The sequence below is a fragment of the Triticum dicoccoides genome, chromosome 2A (assembly GCF_002162155.2).
Source record: "Triticum dicoccoides isolate Atlit2015 ecotype Zavitan chromosome 2A, WEW_v2.0, whole genome shotgun sequence".
NCBI classification, from domain to species: domain Eukaryota; kingdom Viridiplantae; phylum Streptophyta; class Magnoliopsida; order Poales; family Poaceae; genus Triticum; species Triticum dicoccoides.
This window is the reverse complement of record NC_041382.1, coordinates 178,352,672-178,368,575: the sequence shown is the minus strand read 5'-3', so window position 1 is coordinate 178,368,575 and position 15,904 is coordinate 178,352,672. Positions and strand designations below refer to the sequence as shown.

General features: G+C 44.6%; 1 protein-coding gene across 1 annotated transcript in view; it reads right to left on the bottom strand.

Annotated features, from left to right (window-relative positions):
* Positions 1-7,304, bottom strand: part of LOC119354072 (insulin-degrading enzyme-like 1, peroxisomal) — a 23,623-nt gene extending 16,319 nt beyond the window's left edge. The window contains exons 1-12 of the mRNA XM_037620773.1: positions 7,122-7,304; positions 6,944-7,019; positions 5,066-5,133; positions 4,312-4,403; positions 4,155-4,228; positions 4,031-4,074; positions 2,613-2,664; positions 1,642-1,764; positions 1,440-1,552; positions 1,199-1,361; positions 196-288; positions 20-105 (exon numbers count right to left, since the gene is read on the bottom strand). Coding sequence (XP_037476670.1) covers positions 20-105; positions 196-288; positions 1,199-1,361; positions 1,440-1,552; positions 1,642-1,764; positions 2,613-2,664; positions 4,031-4,074; positions 4,155-4,228; positions 4,312-4,403; positions 5,066-5,133; positions 6,944-7,019; positions 7,122-7,304 — 1,167 coding nt within the window. The remainder of the gene's footprint in view (positions 1-19; positions 106-195; positions 289-1,198; positions 1,362-1,439; positions 1,553-1,641; positions 1,765-2,612; positions 2,665-4,030; positions 4,075-4,154; positions 4,229-4,311; positions 4,404-5,065; positions 5,134-6,943; positions 7,020-7,121) is intronic.
* Positions 7,305-15,904: the final 8,600 nt, after the last annotated feature.

The window sequence follows — 15,904 nt, the reverse complement described above, 5'->3', positions numbered from 1 at the left end:
TATGACAAATTAAATTCACCTCATCAAAAATCCACTTTGGAGTTCCAGAGGTCTGAAGCAATGTAATGTATCTGAACAGCAACCCAACGACATCCTCCATGTGTTCTATCATCAATGATATCGATTATCAAATAGGCGTACCACTCACAATTCAAAATTTCAGTGTCAAATGGCCTTTCTTGAATGAGAACTCACCATGGCCTACATCTGTGAGCTGTATAACGACACTGAAGAAAGAGAAATCATAACTCCAATCCCCTTCCCCTGCTTCCAAACTCATAGCCCATCCTGGAGAATTTAACAGAATAAAGAGTTAATCCGGGTAACCACTGTGAAATATCAGAACAGATATGCTTCCATAGGTGAAGAATGACCAAGTAAATCATATCAATCAACGGAACACTAAGTTGAGATTAACACCAACAGAGGGATTTATACAGCAGTAGCTCCATATCTGAGGTTTTACTTTACACGTATTGCGCCTGTGGGATGTATTTGCTCTTTCCTTTGTTGCATGTTCGAAAAATAATAATAATTTAACATTCAACTCTGACACTAAACACCATATTAGCCGCTTAAAATGCAAACTAAAAAGAACTAATGACTCAATAGACTTGATATGATGCTCAATACGAGAGAGAAAATTAGCTTTGTATGTAATACCAACTGAAAGCGAAAGGAGTTTTTCTATATACAGGGAAACCCAAGACATTATATTAAACTGTACAGCAGCATGTACAAAAGGATAAGAACCAAGCTATGCCCGATAGATTGAGACACTAAGCCTAATTAGAAATCAGTCAGCCCACAACTGAAAGATCAAGACTTTCTTGAAATCAAAATGCATTAACCATCAGTGCATGCAAACCAATAAGGCATTAGCATAAGCAGTAAAGAAAGAGACAAAAATTAGACTCCTAGTAAATCTTGCCGCATGCTAATAATAACATTTGATAGGCTTCGTCTGCGTTTGGCATTAAGGTGGATTAAAATAATCCCGTCAGACCCATCAATTTTTGCCTATTTTAGTGTTTGTTTGACCACATTTTGAGAACTTTTACTGCTAATTTCCTACGGCAGATTATAAAATAAGCACAGCACAGCAGAATTCAGCAACTGCAAACTGCGCATTAACAATAACGCAATTCTGGAAATAAGAAGCATAAATCTCGTTACTTCAAATAGCCAAGAGACTTACCCAACTTTTTTAGTATGTAAAAGAGAGATCCTTCTCCTTCATGACCGATTAGATGGCTCACATACCTACAAGGACCTTCCTTGTAATGCCTAACATTTGGAGTGATTGGCCACAGTATTCGCAAAGTATGACCTTGTTTTATAGGAACCGCTTTAACAAGGATCTGCGAGTTATGAGCTATCAAATAAATCTGATCCAGTGGTGCACTTGAATTGTAAATTCATTGTAAGCAAATGTAAACCTGGAGATCTTTGCTTGAACATGGATGACCAGGAAAAGAAAAGTGCTTCCTCCCAACGTTCTTGATATCACAGAACTTACTTTCGACAAGGGTTTGGATGTTGTCAAGACTCTCTGCAAATACAGCAGATATAAGGCGAAATCAGAAATATGGAGAATTTGTAAGGAAATGAAAAAGGTTGTAACATGGTCCGACAAAAAACCTTTTCCATACACAGCAAGCTGCATCAAGTTGGCTGAGTAGTGTGAATCATAGAAATTAATAAGCTCAGCCCTTGTGTCCAATCCTTTCTCCTTTGGTTTAACCTCCAGTGTGTCCCAATTTCCTAGATGATGCATGGGCAGAAAATTCGTCAGAAAACGACAAGTGTTCACCTTTTCTCCCAAGTAGCAAAAATGTTCAGCTCACGTCAAAATTTCCATGACTTTTCATAACTTCCATGGCCCTAAGTGTTGTCTATGTCTCCAGTTTACAGCTTTGACCACCAATAAATAAAATATTAAAACAATTTAGTTTCGATGACCATTCTACAGAAAATAAATGTTCGTATGGCCACACTAAATCCATCTACATATGTTTGTGGTAAAATAAATCAAATTTTAACTGCACTATGCTGGACCAACACTTGCTTTAGGGACAGAAGGGAGTACCACTGACGATAAAAAAAATGAGGGCATTGTACACCCACCAAAAGCAATCGAAGACCAGTTATTCTTAAGGTTGCAGTGAAGTACTACCATCGTCCTGGTTTATTAGTCCCCCTCGTATTTAGAGTCATATTTTGACTAGGATTTTAACTGATAAATATATGTTATACATAGCAAAAATAGTATTATCGGAAACTATGTTCAAATACGAATCCAACGATATGATTTTAGGTTACATGCATTAACATTTTGTTAGTTAAATCTATGGTCAAAACTTGGCACAAAATACGAAGGGGGCCAATAAACCAGGACGGAGGTAGTACTTTTCTTTTGCTATTAACAAGATTGTAATATTGAAGTGAAAGTTACAACAGTATGGCTTTGTTTCGTGCGGCATGACAGTAATATTAAGATAATAATATAAAGATGAAATAAATATTAGGTCGCAAGAAAGATTATAGTTTCAATGTCTCATGGATGCATGAAAATCAGACACTGGGCATTGATATGGAGCTAAAATACCCACCAGTGCTGAACTTGTGATATGGGTGGTTATTCGAGCAAAGATGCTTCTGGAGCTGAAACCAAAAGAGCATAGATGAGGAAAAGAAAACAAACAAAAAAGTCAATGACATGAAATACAACTGCAAGCACCAAATTAGGAAGGACTGCTTAGTGCCTACAATAATTGGACAACTTGGTCGCAATGACACAATCACATGCAAAACGAAGTGGCCTTTGGCTGTACCAGTAATAGGCACGAGACAGGTCGTGCTTAAAATGGTTTACAATGTGCTTTAGAGTTCAGACTGGGCATTTAAGTATGTGTAGATAGGTGTATTATCATGTTGTCAGAAGATTCAATTCCGAAGATGAACTTCAGCTATTTATCCTGCTAGACTGGGTGTCTGTCTTGCTATATCCATTCTTCCACCAGACGTATGGTTTCCAGAGGGATATGTTCCCCTTATCCTCATGGCTATCTCAGCCAGGACTGTAATCATTATAATCACAGTAGAGCCTTAAGTTGTATTAAGAACACTTTTTTGAGTGATATTAGTCTTACTGGACTAGGATTTCTTACATTGTGCTCTTAAGGATTCCCAGATAAACTGAGCCCGGGAAGCTGCTTGAGTTCAGCATATAAAATGATAGGCAGTCTTAGTAACAAAAATGAAGAAGCACAAGTAGTACAGGACACATAGCAATTCGCTAGTCACATTGCATCGCAAAACAAATACAAAAGTTCATCCTATTTCTTGCGGGGAGGTATGATAGAGTATCAGAACTAGAATATTAAATTATCATCAACTCATTATATCCTAGCAATGAAGAACCTTTAGAATGAGTGATACCTATAGAGCAAAGACACTTGGGGTTGAGGACATTGATACCTCAATAAAGATAATACAGGAGATAAGTTTTAACATTTCTGGCTGAACATAACGCCATGCTCGTAGCAAGGTAAATCGCAAATCAAACCGGATATAAAACCATATGTCAAGCACAGTTGTCATGGGGAACAACTGCATTGTCCAGTGATGCAACACCCATTAGGACCAACAAAGCTGTCCCTAAAAAGTGAGAAACAATTAAAGTGACTCTAAACTCTGGTTATTTAATTATTAATTACTCTGTTGAGGGCCTTTATTATAATCACAGGTCAAAACCCTCCAAACAGTTACCAAATGGTACACATGTTTCTGGAAAGGGTCCCTAGCTTCATGGCATACAGAACAAGGAGAAAATAATTGAATTGCAATATGATACTTTGAAAACATTTAGTATGAAACAGAGTCCAAAATTGTTGAAAATGATTTCTGAATTTAGTAAAAAATTATTGTCACGACTCCAAAATGCCAGAATACCATCCAACTTTAACAAAATAAGATTTCTATCAGCAAGCTGTTTGTTGATTCAAATAAGCCTGAAAACTGGGAGTACCTGACTCATTCGCCATGGATCTGACAATATATTTTTCTGGTTTTCTGCCAATGAAGAAAAATAGAAAAATTAGAAGCTGGTCCTCTCATTAGAATCAGCAGAAAAGGTAAGAGACAACATATACCAGAGTCAACAGCTTTTATTTCCCTAAGGGTTGCATCAGGGGACATCAATGGCTTTATAAAGAATTGTGCGAACCTGAAAACAAGAGACAAGATGGAACAGGAATTAGCTTTTGCAAAACAAGGACAAGAAGGTAGAAAGAAAGAAACAGAAGGTACCTATCTAAAGCATCATCCAGGCTGTCATTGTTCACATCAAAATAGAAGTTTGTGTGTTCAGAGGTTGTAAAGGCATTTGTCGAACCACCATGCTACAAGAAACACACATATTAGCTAGCTAATGGTTATTGATTAATAACAGAGGATCCACCTAAGATGGTAATATCAGTGTATGAACTATGAATCTGAAAAATAGCTAAGCCTCCAAGCAGAAGCTTTCCTACTAGCATTGTTGATGGTTTACAAGGCTTGACCTATGCCTGGCAAAATACCAGTGGTATACCATATGTTAGGACTTAGGACCTTAGTTTAGGCACTGCCACAGCAGCAATTTTCTCAGTTTCCTCAATAACAGGACATTGTGGCCACATATATCTGAAAAGAACTATATATATGGAAACCAACCAGCACCCTATGATGATAAAATCATAAAAGAAGACTGTCCCATGATCAAGTAGATAAAAGATTAGTTGCTCAAATTTTAGTCTATTCTGATGCCTGCTGCTTCTGGATAACTAGAATCCTTAAATGTAGAATTGTTTTGCAAGGATCACACTATGTTCAAACTTCAAAGTCATGTTGCTGTTTTTCTGGGCAACTGAGTTGTTCTGAAGCATTTCCACTTTTTAAAAATCAGCTTGAGCTCAATCAAACAAATTACTACCACGGTGATACCAAGATCAGTTACAGAGAACCCTTTTTAATAATATACAAACTGGAAAGGTGGAAATTTTACCCCTGGCAAACTACGTACCTCAGCGATGTACTTTGAGTAACTGTCTTCTATTGGATATTTTTCACTCGCGTAGAAAAGCATATGCTCTGTGGAAGTAGAACCAGGCATAAGCATGTTACAGATTAAAAGATGCACAAACACCCACACGCTAGTACTGGAACATACATGTGGTGGAGCTTTTTAAATGCTAGAATATAAACCAACAAGATGAAAAACAATGCAATGAGATTTATACAGTAGATGGCGGTGCACTGGTACACGAAAAGTTACATCCTAGAGATAGAGCGATATGGAAAACAAGTTTAAAATATAGCAAGCACAATTTGTGGCATCTACCCTTAGGTTTACTCTGCAGGTCTACTTAGTACAGCTAGTTGCCACTCCTCACCACATAATCTTTGAGCTCCTGGGTCATTATTACTTATTAGTATTAGTAAGATGCTGCGTTCAACATTCTATCAGAAGATGTCAATTTCACATTCAGACGTTCAGTTGCAAGCGAATCAGGTTCTCTAATGGCCATGCAATATGTGTTTCGCTGTTCTTTTTTAAAATGAAGAGATGATGCTAGAACTTTACTCTAGGATGTCAAGGGGAATATGCAGAACTCGAACATCTTGAAAACCTTGTTTTTTATGGTATGATGCTTGAAGTTTTGTGTTGTGTGTGTGTGTGGTGGGGGGGTCACATATGGTTTGGTCTGACCACGCCAGTACATCTTACATTTTCGAGGACCTGAAGACCTCGGCTCTTGTAGTTTGATTTCATCACCAAAATCCCCTTTATCCAAAAGGGAAATATGCAAAACTCCAGGTAGCAAATTGAAGAAGCGAGTACCATGCTGATGTATGAACATCCAGAATTCTGTTTCTTTCTCCTTGATTATTTATGGTACAAGGACTGTGAAAAGAACATGCACATCCAAATTGGTGCCGACTTGTATCTGTATTTACTTATTCGATGATTAATGTCATGCTAGTGGTTACTCTACTGAACAACCCAGAAGCACACACATCCCAATATATCAGGACATTCTATAGCAGTAATCCCAATTGAAAAAAGCCTTTCATAACAAACTAGCAAATTGCAGTGATAGGCCACACGAGTATAAAATCATAACAAGAGCAATAGCACGGCGACAGAGAGACCCTCTTTCAGGGGGCTGTTGTTGGTTGAACTGGCACGCTGGGCTCCACCGAGGGCGAAGTTGTTCGTTTGGCTTGCTTGCCAAAAGCGTTGCTGCACTGCCGAGAGGCTGGCAAGGCTGGGCTTGCACGACCACCCGCATTGTCTGCTTTGCGACCAATCGCAGAGACCATGACTCACCTTCTCACTGGTTACCCCTTCTCACTAACCCAGTTGCATGAGGTCCTATCTTGGATCGGATCCAATGCAGTGCCTCTGGTTATCGGTGAGGACTTCATTGACTGGTGGTACCGGCCCACCGGGTTCACCCCGGCCTTGATGCGCAATGGCACCTCATCACCATGCTCACAGCTTGGTGGATGGAGGCATCACAATGTCGCATATCACCAGTTCGCTAAGCACAATCAAATCTGAGGCGCAGTTGTGGGCGAGAGCAGGGGCGGTGGGTCTTACTGCGAGTATCCAGGGACTGCTACTACTACCGAGCTGTGTTGCCTTGTGCTTTGGGGCTTCTAATGAACTCTTTTTCTATCTATCAATGCATCGAGACTCAAGTTTCTGCGTTTTCACAAGAAGACAAGGCACGGCAACTGAGAAATCGAGGTTGTTAGGTCGCAGCTGCAGTAAGATTTTCGTCACTAGCGTCTGTAAGATGATCCCTGAACGACTAACTACAGCAAAAGCAGCAGTATCAAGCATGCCCCTGGCCCTGGGTGGGTGTAACGCAACAAGCCACGGCAGAGCGCTCACCAAGGAAGTGCGCGAGCCCCTCCATCCCGTCGGGATCACAGAAGTACCCCACCGAGACATTCATCGACGCCGCAGCCTGCAAACAAATCGCGAATTTCAGAATCTGGACGAAACCAAGAAGCTGCCACGAAACCCCGGCCCGTCCCGATTGAAGAGCGAGTGGGCGACTGGAGCTGACCTTGTCGGTGTCGGGGTCGCTGATGAGGAGGCACTCGAGGGCGTTCGGGAGCACCACGCGGCGGTACCCGCGCCTGTCGTTGCGGGGCTTGGTGACTTCCACCTCAGCCTTCGCGGTGGCCAGCGCAGCGGCGCCGTCGGCCGGCTCGGCGGGGGCGTCCACCTCTCGCAGCCTCGAATCCATCGCGTCGCCGCCCAGTCGTCGTCGGCGCTAGGGGAGGGCAAGTCTTGGGGCGAGGCTCGCTGCTCGGGTTGGTTTTAGGGGCCGTTTGGATCGCTGCTCTCAACGCCAAGCCAAAATATCGGCGTTGACTGGGACGTGGGTGTGTTTGGATTTACTTCCGATTCTTTTGGCACGCCCAGCTCGCCCGCACTCCCTTCATCCTTCATCTGGGAGTGTTTGGTTGCGGTTTGCTATAATTTCTGTATTATATACATTTCTCAACTCAGTCTGGTTAAGTAAAAATAGGTTCTAATACATCATCTGTAAGTTGTTTGGTTGCTTGTATTAGTGTCTCTCATTAAGTAATACGCAAGTGCACTTTGTTTAGTTGCCTGCATTGGTTCAAGCGGCACATGAACACGGTGTTTGGTTGCATACGGTGTACATGTTGTGCTTACCTTGTACCCTAGTTGACAAGCTTACCCACACCTAAAACACCTGGGTGGCAGACACCTCCTGCCCACAGAAATCGAATACCTGCTTCGCAACGGTGTTCAAGTGCACCTCCCTGAAGCCTTTGTCAGTCCTAACTCCATTAGAGATGAGCTCACACATTTTATTCAGCACGAACGTGGACATGAACGGCTGTCACTTCATGTTGTTCGACCTACCATCTTTTTTTGCCTTTGCTGCTGCTACCTTGAGTGCAGCGCCAGCAGCAGCAGCAGGAGTTAGTTCAACTAGCACTACTGGCACATAGAGGGAATCAGACGCGAACACCTCTAAATCAGATGCCATCTTGGACATACGCTGCAAGTCCTTCGACAAACGATGAAGCAAACTGGTTGTCGGACAGGACAAAGGCCTGACTAAGATCTTGCGTCTGCGTGGTCATGTCCTACAATCGTAGCACGCATTGACAGTAAGCATAGCACACAACATACCAGACAACCCATGAAAGCAGAGTATACATGTACATGGTTCATCACTATCATAGCAAGCACATGCTTCATTGCTATCATACTAAGCATACCGGACAATCTATGAGCAGGAACATACATCTACAACAAACAGCATGCTACAAATGGACCACCAATAGTTACAAATCACAGATCTAAGCACAATTCAACACAAGCACAAGGTTCAACTTCAAACTCTACTACTAATCTAGCCTACCACATGCTTGAACATCTATCCCTACCACAAATTGCAACCGCAGCATAGCAATCAACCATATCAGCTCACAGATCAGATTACTAATCAACCATGCATCTAGATCAAACCCTAGTTGCAGCTCAGATCTAGCTAGAAGAAACAGTGGGAAAGGGAGATTGAACTCACAGAGGCCATGGCTGCAGCTCGAGGACGAGGGGGCGGTCGTGGAAGATCAACGCCGGTCGGTGAAGGAGCGCCGACGTCGTGGACCGCGGGCCGATGAAGATGTGCCGCTTACCTGCTCGTCGGTGCCGATGCGCGTCGGCAGGAAAGCTCGAATGGAGGGAGAATGGTGGCGGGAGTTGGGGCGGTGAGGGAGGGGCTAAATAAGGGTGGACTCGGCGGGAGGTGAGCCAAAATCCTCTTGCTGATTTTTCAGCGACGCGGGCGAGCTCACGCCATCTCCCTGCTCGCACGAGGGGAGAAGCGCGTCGCGCCCCCTGCCTCGCCCGAGCCAGGCTCGCGAGCTACTGCCGATTCGGACGTTTCCCCTGGGCCTGGCCTGGACGTGCTTTAAGTTCCGTGCGATGCAGGCCGCACAGTGAACGCAGACAACCAAACGGGCTCAATCTTTCCCGCACGGGCCAGGCTGGGTCTTATGCAGGCAACCAAACACACCCCTGATTCCATGCCAAATTGTTGACGAAACCAGGGTACAAACCAAACAGCCCTGATCTTGAAGGCGCAAATCGGCCCTTTCCGCTAAAACAATATAAGGGCATCTTCAGTGGATGCAAATTTGCATCTCCACCTACAGAAGATGTAAAATTGGCGGCCGCACGTCAACTGCCCAACTACCTTCATTCGGTTTCCGTCCACCCGACCCTGCCTGCCCAACTCCCCCGCTTGTCGATTTCGTCGAAAATCAACATCGCCGCCCGCCCGCCCACCTGTCCCCCGCCGCCCGCCTCGCTAGAGTAGAGATGGTTGCCCCCAGTCGCCGCTTCAAATCGAAGCTTCGTTGGAAGTCTGGCTGTCATAGTGGCTTCCACGGCGTGGTCATGGATGGGCAGGGCTTGTTCCGAGCCTCGCCCAATCGCTGGAGGTATGGGAGGCATGCCACACCGCCCGCCCGATGGCAGCCCACCTCCGTCGTTCTTCCAGCCGCGTGAAGTCGGTCGCCCGCAACACCAAGCTCCCACCATCTTCTCTGCAGGGTTGCGTCCGTCTCCTCTGTCGAGCTGCCGCTGGCGGCCGCACAAGCCGCTGCTGAACGGCTGCCCAAACCGCAGTCAGCCGATTTCTTCCAACCCGCACGCAAGGTGTTTGACGAAATTCCCCCAAGGTAAAAATCGAGCAAACTTGAATGTTTTTTCATTGGGGTTGAAGATGGAGTTTGATGGTGATTTCCGCATTGTAGATGAGCTCGTGTGACTCCTCTTTCATGGACGATTCCTCGTCGGATGAGGAATTTTATTTGATCAAAGAAGGGGACATTGTTATGCTAGTGGTGATGCACAAGAGGAAGAAGCCGAAGCACGGTAGTTCCATGTATGGCCGTGAGTTCATCCAGAGAGAACGGTTTGACGTGCACAAGAGGTTGATGCACAACTATTTTGGTTCACCTCTCGTTTTTTCAGAGAGGTACTTCCGACGCCGGTTCAGAATGTCCAAAGATTTGTTCATCCACATTTGCAATTCTGTGAAGCAACATGACTGATCCTTTGAGCAGAGGAGGAATTGTGTCGGGTTGCTTGGACATAGCACCGAGCAGAAGGTCACTGCCGCTTTGCGCATGATGGCCTATGGTGTTCCGACAGACTACATTGATGACAACTTGGCGATGGCAGAGAGCACTTTTATCTTCTATGTCAAACAATTTGCAAAGAGTATGGTAGAAGTGTTTGGTCCAGGGTAGTTGAGAGCAATCAATGCTCAGGACAGTCATAGGCTTTTGGAGATGAACAAAGCTTGTGGGTTTTCAGCTATGCTAGGGTCCATCGATTGCATGCATTGAAAATTAAAAAATTTCCCAAAAGCATGACATGGATAGTTTAAGGGACGCGGGAAGGATGCCACTATCAATCTTGAGGCCGTTGTTCATCAAGAAACATGGTTTTGGCATTCATATTTTGGGATGTCTAGATCTTGCAATGATGTCAATGTGCTCGACCGGTCACCTCTTTTTGCCAAGTTAGCAAATGGAGAAGCACTATCGGTGACCTTCGAAGCAAATGGCCGCACATACAACTATGGGTATTATCTTGCGGATGGCATCTACCCGAGGTGGAGTACTTTTGTCAAGCCAATAGCAAGACCCCAAGGTAAGAAAGAACTCATCTTTCACAATGCACAAGGGATGGCTATGAAAGATGTTGAGAGGGCTTTTGGTATTTTGCAATGCCAATTTGCTATTGTGTGAGGACCATCTAGATTCTGGGATAAAAAAACCTTTGGTATCATGACTGCTCGTGTGATCATGCATAACATGATCATTGAGAATGAGCGTGGACAGGTGAAAGTGCAACTATCTATGGGTGGTTTTGGTAATTCCTAACAACATATAGCTCATTGAACTAATGCTCTTTCAAGATGATCATTTCAGAAAGTTCAATGATTGGCATGGCATCGACTAGGAATGTGGACCCCTCAAAATGCTAAGGACACATATTGGCTCAAGCTCAAGACTCTACACTTTTAATTTTAGTGATTCAAGATCATATTGAGTCCATAGGAAAAGCCAATACTATTGAAAGAGGGTGAGGTGTTGCTTAATGACTTGCTTTCTCAAAATGCTTAATGATATGCTCCAAAAGCCCTCAACCACTTTTTCATATCCACATATTGTTGGGGAATGCAGTATTTCAAAAAAATTCCTACGATCACGCAAGATCTATCTAGGAGATGCATATCAATGAGAGGGGGAGAGTATGTCTACGTACCCTCATAGACTGAAAGCAGAAGTGTTATGAAACGCGGTTGATGTAGTCGAATGTCTTCGCGATCCAACCGATCAAGTACCGAATGCACGGCACCTCCGTGATCTACACACGTTCAGCTCGGTGATGTCCCTCATACTCTTGATCCAGTTGAGGCCGAGGGAGAGTTTCGTCAGCACGACGGCGTGATGACGGTGATGATGAAGTTACGGATGCAGGGCTTCGCCTAAGCACTACAACGATATGACCAAGGTGGAATTCTATGGAGGGGGTACCACACATGGCTAAACAATCAACTTGTGTGTCTATGGGGTGCCCCCTCCCCCGTATATAAAGGGGTGGAGGAGGGGGCCGGCCGGCCACCTTGGGCGCGCCCCCAAGGGGGTGGGAATCCTACTCCTACTAGGAGTAGGTTCCCCCTTTCCTAGTCCTAATAGGAGGGGAAGGAAGGGAGAGAGGGAAGGAAGGGAGAGAGCGGAGGAAAGAAAGGGGGGCCAACCCTCCTCCCAATTCGGATTGGGCTTGGGAGGGCGCGCCCCTCTGTAAGTGCATCTAGTGCCCCCCCTAGTTGGTTTTGGAGTATTGACGACAAACCTGGTTGAGGGACTAATGTGTTTGTGAGAATTGCAGGATAACACAGGTAGTAGTCCCTCATTGATTCGGTTTACCCACCGGAGATGAACCCTAAAAATGTGTGAAGACATTGAGGATAATGGTGGTATGTGAAGATATTCACATTGAAGACTATGACATGAGAAGACATCGCATGAAGTCTTTGGAGCGCGAAGACATAGTTGTTTCGTAGTTTCATTTTCTTCTTTGTTGAGTCATAGGAACCACCGTACTGTTAAGTGGGGTCCAAGTGAACAAAGTCAGAGTGACTAAAGTGATGCTCAACCAAATCATATGTCTTCAAGCGAAGACAATGAGAGCAAATCTTATCCAGAGCTGGATGAGTCAGCTTTACTTGTAGCCCAAGTCAAGTTGCCGCGTGTGTTTGAAATCTGACCATTGGAACACATGTCAGTTCCTTAGTGACCCAGGGTCATTTCGGACAAATCGGGTCGGGTTGCCTAGTGGCTATAAATAGCCCACCCCCTACACCATAAATTGGTGGCTGCTCAGAGTTAGTGCACGGCTTTTGTCATTTGAGAGCAACCCACCTCTGAAGCATTTGAGAGAGATCCTTGCGAGGACAAAGCCCAAAACACCTAGAGCCCAAAGAGTGTCTGGCATCACTGAAGTCTTTCTGTCCGCGTGATCTGAAGACTTGTTACACTTGAGGACTGTGAATCCTCCAGCCGGTTAGGCGTCGCGTTCTGAGCATCCAAGAGTCCTTGTGGATTGCCGGTGAACGGAGTTTGTGAAGGTTTGGAAGTCTACCTTGAAGACTTACCAGAGTGATTGGGCGGGGACTAAGTGTCCTTAGCTCAAGGGGAACAAGGTGAAGACGCGGTCTTCTGAGTTGAATCTCAACCTCCCTAACCAGACGTACAGTTGTCACAGCAACTGGAACTGGTCCAAAAATCCTTTGTCTTCGCCAAGCAACTGGTTCTATCTCTTCCTTCTCTTTACTTACAGTTTGTCTTCATGAAGTCATTGTTGGGGAACGCAGTAATTTAAAAATTTCCTACGCACACGCAAGATCATGGTGATGCATAGCAACGAGAGGGAGAGTATTGTCCACGTACCCTCGTAGACCGAAAGCGGAAGCGTTAGCACAATGCGGTTGATGTAGTCGTACGTCTTCACGATCCGACCGATCAAGTACCGAACGTATGACACCTCCAAGTTCAGCACACGTTCAGCCCGATGATGTCCCTCAAACTCCGATCCAGCCGAGTGCTCAGGGAGAGTTTCGTCAGCACGACGGTGTGGTGACGATGATGATGTTCTACCGATGCAGGGCTTCGCCTAAGCACCGCTACAGTATTATCGAGGTGGACTATGGTGGGGGGGGGGGCACCACACACGGCTAAAAGATCAAACGATCAATTGTTGTGTGTATGGGGTGCCCCTGCCCCCGTATATAAAGGAGCAAGGGAGGGTGCGGCCGGCCTAGAGAGGGGCGCGCCAGGAGGAGTCCTACTCCTACCGGGAGTAGGACTCCCCCCTTTTCCTTGTTGGACTAGGAGAGAGAGGGGAAAGAGGTGGAGGAGAAGAAGGAAGGGGGGCCGCCACCCCCCTCTCCTTGTCCTATTCGGACTAGGGGGAGGGGGCGCAGCCCATGCCCTGGCCGTCTCTCCTCTCTTTCCACCAAGGCCCACTAAGGCCCATTAAGTCCCCGGGGGGTTCCGGTTACCTCCCGGTACTCCGGTAAAATCCCGATTTCACCCGGAACACTTCTGGTATCCAAACATAACCTTCCAATATATCAATCTTCATGTCTCGAACATTTCGAGACTCCTCGTCATGTCCGTGATCACATCCGGGACTCCGAACAACCTTTGTACATCAAAACATATAAACTCATAATATAACTGTCATCGAAACGTTAAGCATGCGGACCCTACGGGTTCGAGAACTATGTAGACATGACCGAGACATGTCTCCGGTCAATAACCAATAGCGGAACCTGGATGTTCATATTGGCTCCCACATATTCTACGAAGATCTTTTATCGATCAGACCGCATAACATCATACGTTGTTCCCTTTGTCATTGGTATGTTACTTGCCCGAGATTCGATCGTTGGTATCTCAATACCTAGTTTCAATCTCGTTACCGGCAAGTCTCTTTACTCGTTCCATAATACATCATCCCGCAACTAACTCATTAGTTGCAATGCTTGCAAGGCTTAAGTGATGTGCATTACCGAGAGGGCCCAGAGATACCTCTCCGACAATCGGAGTGACAAATCCTAATCTCGAAATATGCCAACCCAACAAGTACCTTCGGAGACACCTGTAGAGCACCCTTATAATCACCCAGTTACGTTGTGACGTTTTGTAGAGACCCGACCCGAATGGGTCAAGTCTCTGTGCTTAAGTGTCATCCCTGGATCGGTATGCTGACACACACAGTACTCGAGGATTTATAATAGAGGTAAATCACATGTAAAAGTAACGTAAATACTATTACCTCAAATCCAAAATAGCGGAAGTAACAAGGTTGTGGATTCCCATCAACACCAACGGCAAATTTGAGTGTAGAAATCGTAACCCTAAAGTATCACTTACTCGTCGTAAGATAATCCTGCAACATGAGATGTTGCAGCCACAGAGGGTCAGTACATTGAATGTACTAGCAAATTCACACCATAGAGAATGATGAATAAAGACTATCACTACATGCATATTTGGCTAGTGGAAAAGCTCTATGGTTATAAGGTTTTTGCGTAAAGCCAATTTTTCCCTACTACAAAGGAATAAATTTTATTTAACTATCATGGTGGTTGTTGAACATTGAGAATGGTTGACAGCATTCTCAATCCCAATTAAGTAACATCATTAAACCCAACAATATTCATTTAAAGTAACGTGATGAGATCAACAGGATAATCCAAGAACTAGATACTCAAGATGTCCATAACCGAGGACACGGCTAGTCATGATTAGTTTGTTACACTCTGCAGAGGTTTGCGCACTTTTCCCCACAAGACTCGATCGCCTCCGTTGGATTTCTCGCACTACATGGTGTTTGAGAAACGGATGACCGAGACACAGTCTTTCAGAAGCGCTAGCACCTTGCGATGGATAGACCGGTACACCTACTTTCCCCTACATCTGCTAGTCTACCCTGTAAGAGTTCGCACGACTTAATCAACTATGCCAGAGCCCATAATGGCTTGTGGCTGCACACGGAAGTTTCTAGTTTGAAAAATCTCATGATCTCTTTGAGTCTGGGTGGCGGTCCAAAAGAAAACAGGCAAGTCCTAGATTACCCAGGTGCCTAGACAGGCAATCCTAGAATAACCAGGCGCCTCAATCCACCCAGATGTGTGTTTAAGTTGCCACCTTAAGTAAACCATTAATTAACAATCTCACATCTGTCATGGATACTCTCAAAACCCAATCCATGTCTACGAGCATAGCATGGCCATGTAAGCATAACGTAAAAGTAACTCCCAAGGTTTGAATGCAGGGCAATAGGTTCCTACCTCATCAACTACTTCCCAATACCCACATGTTATCAATCCTACTCATGCAATGTTGGAGGGTGAAGCTAATGCATAAAAACTGGGTATGGAAGGGGATATGATCAAAGTATGAACTTGCCTGCAATGTTGATGAAGATGATTCGCACTCAAAACTCTTGATAGCTCTACTCGTCACACTCCGGTCAATCTATCGTAAGCAAGCAATAGTAACCACACATAAGCAATCACTCAAAAGACCAGAAAGATCGAAGAAGTCGATTCGGAAAACATCAAAACCAAGCAAATAACTCTTGCAACATAAAACAATTTCTAACAGTACCAAAATTATGTGAATTTGGCCTTATCAGAAAGTTTAGGTCAAGAGCTTCGATTTGCAAAAAGAATCAACTAAATCGGAGTTACGAACTCAAGTTATGATCAAACGAAGT